The sequence below is a fragment of the Mus musculus genome, chromosome 4 (genome assembly GCF_000001635.26).
Source record: "Mus musculus strain C57BL/6J chromosome 4, GRCm38.p6 C57BL/6J".
Lineage (NCBI taxonomy): Eukaryota > Metazoa > Chordata > Mammalia > Rodentia > Muridae > Mus > Mus musculus.
Window position 1 is genome coordinate 88,837,357 of NC_000070.6, and position 6,197 is coordinate 88,843,553.

General features: G+C 39.7%; 1 protein-coding gene across 1 annotated transcript; it reads left to right on the forward strand.

Moving 5' to 3' along the window:
- Window positions 1–4,459: 4,459 nt before the first annotated feature.
- On the forward strand, window positions 4,460–5,103 carry Ifna4 (interferon alpha 4). The gene has a single exon (NM_010504.2). It carries the CDS (start codon window positions 4,505–4,507, stop codon window positions 5,063–5,065), a length of 561 nt encoding a protein of 186 aa, NP_034634.1. The 5' UTR covers window positions 4,460–4,504; the 3' UTR covers window positions 5,066–5,103.
- The last annotated feature ends 1,094 nt before the right edge of the window (window positions 5,104–6,197 follow it).

Sequence of the window (6,197 nt, forward strand, 5' to 3'; positions counted from 1 at the left end):
GGAACATGATCTCTCTGGGGGGCGCAACCCTGAGGAAACCAGAATCTGTTTCTCCAAGCAGCCATAAGTGGACATAGTTTCTTAACTGGAGATCGAATTGCCTCTATTTTCCAAGCTCATATTTTGTCTGGCTTGGTCTTTTTCATTCAGTCATTGCCACTCTCAACCCACATGAGTAACTATTCTGCTGTGTTTAAGAACACATCTTTGCTGCAGTCATCCACTGCTTCTGGCTCTTCCAATTCTTCTACTCCCTCTCAAAGGATCCCTGAGGCAAGGAAATCAGCCCTTTATTTCCTGCCTAGTGACCAGTTGAGAGTCTCTCTGTTCACTGGAATGGACGGCTAGAGGTGTCTGTTGTAACCATTGGCCTCTGCAGGAACCCTCTCTATAATGCAAGTTCTAATTTCAAATCAGGTATTGTGACAGCATAAATACAACACTTCTTTATTCATTGTTATCCTGATGGCTTCACATTTTTTAAATATGATAGTTCTGAGCAAAATATTTCTGAAAATTTTACATGGATTGCATTGACACTGAAGATCAAGTGAAAACATAGTCACTTTCATAACATTATATTGCTAATGGCCATAGATCTTGTCCTTATTATCTTAGTACCTAACATTATTGCTACTACTTTGTCTTTGTGTTAGATGACAAGTCAGTTCATTGTTCAGCTTTCACTTCCAATAACGTCATATTTTGGTTCTGTGCTTCAAACCAATATCAGGGTTTTCTTTCTCGGAAAGTAGAGGAGAGAAATAGAACAGAATTGGAGATTTTGGCGATCAAACCAACACCTCATGATAGAAGAAAAAGTAAATGGGAAAGTACAGACAGTTGAGGCACTGAAAGCCATTCTGTCTGTTACAAGTAGCTGAACGACTATACCATTAAACACATTGGGCCCTGAAGATTAATCACTGAATTCAATATTCAATAAGAATTGATGGCTGACAAATATATTATATGGGCACCAGTGTGTTACACTGATACTGAAAGTAGAATTACAGATAAATGTATATATCATATATGATATCCTGTATATATGATGTATATACCATTAATTTTATATATGCATATATATGTGTAAATGTATATGTTCCTATGTGCACACACACAGCTTCCTCTCTGATAGACCCCAGTACCTCCCTGCTGTCACAGACCCCATCTTTTAGTGTCTTCAGTTCTTGTCTCCCCCTCCCTGATGCAGAAAGCCCTACCGTGTGCTCCTCATTCTCTCCGCATTACCCAGCGCTGCTCACCGTACAGCTGCTGTCTGTTTCATCTTGATTCCTGACTGGAGCTTTTATTTTTGAAAACACATGACCACTGTGAAAACCAGAATGAAAGAGTTCAAGGTTTGAATGAATCTCTCATGTATAAGAATTTCCTCTTAATTTTAGACCTTAGACAATTACCTTCTAGAGACCTAATGCTTTCTGCTTTAACAAAAAAGAAGAAAAACAAAAAAAAGATGAAAGACAGAAAAAAGAAAGGAAGGAAGTTCTGAGCAAATGGAGTAAAGAGGAAGGATAGAAGGAAGGAAGAAAGGAGAAAGGAGGAAAGAAAGAAGAAAGGATATAAAGAGAGAAAGGAAAAGGAAACCGAATATTCAATTATTAGAAAGTTTTAGAGAAGAAGTGCTCCACCTACTGGCCTGGCCTGCAATGAACAAACCTAATCCAACTCTGTCAAGTTCTTTACAGAATTGTTTTCTGGCAGAGTTTCCTCCTCATGGAAACACACTTTTCTCAAGATGAACTGACTTCAGGAAGAGTTTGTTCCCTTCAAATTCATCTTCAGAAGGGAAACCTTCTCGGTTCCCCAGGCCGTGTCTTTTGAGCAATGCACAGATAACTATGCATAGCAAGGTCTTTTGTGTCCTTTCCCTCTATCCTCCTATAACAAAGTGATCTCAAGAATGAGGAGTCTGTGTGCAGTCAAGTAGTAGGGATTCGCAGACAAACTCACACCCTTTTGATCAGTAGGAAAAGCATTGTGAAACTGAGACAACCAACCACAGGGTAGGAATTCTGTAAGATGGCATGTGAACCCATAGAAGAAACTTCACCTGCAGCTCTGCCTCCTGAGGCCAGCAACAGTGAGTTCAGTCAATGCACTGATTTATGACTGTCTTTGATCTGTGACCTCAGTAGTTCAGGTAACCTACTCCACAATGTCACATGCACATAGTGCAATGTGAATCTGTGACCAGGCCGTGGTCAGTCTAAACTGAAGCAGAATAGCTTAGTTCATATGTCTATTGGGGAAAGTTCTGTGATTTACAGACACATGGCTCAGCATATCAGGGGCTCTTGACCCTCAGAGTTTTTGAGTTTTGAAGGACACTGGAACAGATGAATGAAATGTGTATCTGTGTGTAGGACTACCAAGGATATGCTAGAACTTCATCAACTCCTCTTAAGACTAATCTGTCAATTACAGCAATTCCTCCTTGATGTTTTAAATTTTCCTCCTGACTCCATGGTCAGGAGATAGATGTTTCTGTCTCTTTGAGCAATGCACATATTTATATGAATGTTGCCATGTCTGATTCTTCAGTGGGAGCAGCAAAATAGCTAAAAAGATTATATGTGATAGGGACATATATTGGTGATCTGTGTATTTGCAGAAAATCAAGTGATATCAAGGTGATACTTCTGAGAACAATATTAGTGAAAGTTTTATACGGATTGACACTGAAGATCACCTGAAAGCATAGTCACTTTCATCACATTATCTTATTAATGGCCGTAGATCTTGTCCTAATTATCTTAGTACCTAACATTTTTGCTACTACTTTGTCCTTTAGATGACACGTCAGTTCCTTTTTCAGCTTTCATTTCCAATGATGTCATATTTTTGGTTCAGTGCCACAAACCAACAGCAGGGTTTTCTTTCTAGGAAAGTAGAGAAGAGAAATAGCACGTCATGTGGGCTGTGAACCTCTGTCTGTTTTTTTTTTTTTTCTTTGACTGAATTCTTCAAGTACAAGATTTCTTTTCTGAGTAAACAGTTTTCCATGATCTTCTCCCTCACTGCATGAAATGTTGTTCTGATTTTATTTGTTATATTGGTACATGATCTTGTAGCTACCTTTGTCTCTGACTATCGATTTCAAATCTTTTACAAGCAATTCAGCATTTCACATATTCTTTGACTGTTGTGTCAATGTTTTCTATGGAATCTTCTGCACCTGAGATTCTCTCTTCTAACTCTTGTATTCTGTTGATTATGCTTGCATCTATGGCTCCTGCCTTCTTCCCTAGATTTTCTGTCTCCAGACTTGTCTCCCTTTGTGATTTCTTTATTGTTTCTATTTCCATTTTTAGATCCTGGATAGTTTTGTTCAATTCCATCACCTGTTTGCTTGTGTTTTCCTGTAATACTTTAAGGGCTTTTTGTGTTTCCACTTTAAGGGTTTCTACCTGTTTACCTGTGTTCTCCTCTTTCTTTAAGTGAGTTATTTGTGTCCATCTTAAAGCACTGCATCATCATCATGAAAAATGACTTTAAATACATGTATTGCTTTTCTGGTGTGATGGTGTATTCAGGACTTGTTATGGTGGGAGAATGTTCTGAGGATGACAAGTAAACTTGGTGTTTCTGTTGCTTCTGTTCTTATGCTTGCCTCCTGCCATCTGATTATCTCAAGAGCTCCCTACTCTTGCTTTATCTGATTGGAGCCTGTCCTCCCTGTAATCCCAGTTGAGTCAGAATAACTCAGAGTCCAGCTTTCTCTGTGATCCTGTGATTGCGGGATCCTGTGATCCTGAGATTCTGGGTGTGTCAGAGTTCCTGGGAGTCAAGCTTCCTCTGCAACCCTGAGATCCTGGTGTGACCAAGCTCCTGGGATCCTAACATCCTGGACATGCTAGAACACCTGGGAGTGGAGACTCCTCTGGGGACCGTGGGACTGTCCACTACGTTTGAGCCCAAGGTAGACTGGTGCTGACCAGCAAAGCTTGCCGGGCAGGTTTCCTGCATCCCTGGACCCTGCTGGTTCCAGTTACCCCCACACTTTACTTTTTTGACAGAAATATTTATGTAAATAGTATAAATAAAACAAAAAGGTTGTAAAATAAATTACAAAACTTTAAAATACAGTCATAGGGGGAAATTTTGTGTTTGCAGTAGATGTGCAGTTTTCACACAGAGACTGTATATCTGTGGAGTAGTGGTTAATGACAATTTAAGTGTAATTTAAAGAGAAACCCTGGAGAGTAGCTTTCTGAGGGCAGCAGTGAAACTGAAAACAATGATTGAACCCACATTCCCCAGGGGGGCGGGGGAGGGGAGGACAAAATCCCAGACACAAGCAGAGAGTGAAGTAAAGAAAGTGAAAAGAGAATTGGAAAGCAAGGGGAGGGTATTCCGAAAGGAGAAACTTGTATTTGTCCCTATTTAAGAGAGATGTACACAGCAGGCTCTCAGAGAACCTGTAGGAGAAGACTCAAACCCACAGCCCAGAGAGTGACCAGCATCTACAAGACCCACAATGGCTAGGCTCTGTGCTTTCCTCATGATCCTGGTAATGATGAGCTACTACTGGTCAGCCTGTTCTCTAGGATGTGACCTGCCTCACACTTATAACCTCGGGAACAAGAGGGCCTTGACAGTCCTGGAAGAAATGAGAAGACTCCCCCCTCTTTCCTGCCTGAAGGACAGGAAGGATTTTGGATTCCCCTTGGAGAAGGTGGATAACCAACAGATCCAGAAGGCTCAAGCCATCCTTGTGCTAAGAGATCTTACCCAGCAGATTTTGAACCTCTTCACATCAAAAGACTTGTCTGCTACTTGGAATGCAACTCTACTAGACTCATTCTGCAATGACCTCCATCAGCAGCTCAATGACCTCAAAGCCTGTGTGATGCAGGAACCTCCTCTGACCCAGGAAGACTCCCTGCTGGCTGTGAGGACATACTTCCACAGGATCACTGTGTACCTGAGAAAGAAGAAACACAGCCTCTGTGCCTGGGAGGTGATCAGAGCAGAAGTCTGGAGAGCCCTCTCTTCCTCAACCAACTTGCTGGCAAGACTGAGTGAGGAGAAGGAGTGAGTCCTGAGACAAAGTGTGGAGAGGACTTTTCTGGACCAGAACACTGCATCTCACTTTATAAGCTCTCCTTTAAAAACTCTCATAACTTTCATATATGAGTACAAACAACCTGCATAGATGTTTCAGCAATCTTGAGCAATTCTTTTCAATATGCAAAACCGTGTTTGTATCTGAATCCATTTGCTCTTTCTTATTTGTTTGTTTGTTTATTTATTTATTTATTTATTTATTGTGCTATTAATATAATTTAAGGTAATTATGTTAAATATTTCAGTCTCATATTTTTAATATATCATGTTATCATTTGTAATTAACTTATTTTCTATTCAAATAAATTTGATTCATAAGACACTTAGGATTAGTTAATTTGATATCTCCTTTTTTTTTTTTTTTTTTTTTTTTTTGGTTTGGTTTTTCGAGACAGGGTTTCTCTGTATAGCCTTGGCTGTCCTGGAACTCACTTTGTAGACCAGGCTGGCCTCGAACTCAGAAATCCACCTGCCTCTGCCTCCCGAGTGCTGGGATTAAAGGCATGCGCCACCACGCCTGGCTTAATTTGATATCTCTTTAACATTATCAAATATTTTTAACATTAGAGCCTACACTATAAATGAACAGTTTCTAAATTTCAGAGAAGATACATACATGCACTGCACAGTATTTAGACAAACCCTAAATCTTTTCATCTTCTTGTGTCCAGTATGTAGTATTCTTTTGGATGTATAGGCAGTATGCTGTGCAGTAGAAAACCAGAGAATCTTGCTCCTGTCATATTCCTTAGTCCAATTTGACAAAATATTCTCTGGATTAATTTAGCATCTGATTTCTGTGATGTCATATACTTATCATCTACTCTTATAATTAATAAGTTTAATTGTTTTTGGTTCTAAATATGAGTGAGATCAAGAATAAAGATCAAGAAAAATAACTAGCCTGCCTATATAGCACAGAAAGCAAGCCACAAAGAAACTGGGAATTAATCCCACTCATAATAACCTCATAAACCAGTCCCAGGAATAAATCCCACCAGAGAAGTGAAATGAGTATAAAATTAGCCCCTTGAAACACCACTGATCCTTTATCTCCTGGACCTTTCCTCTTCCCATTTTCTACTTCTTCTCTGTCTGTTACT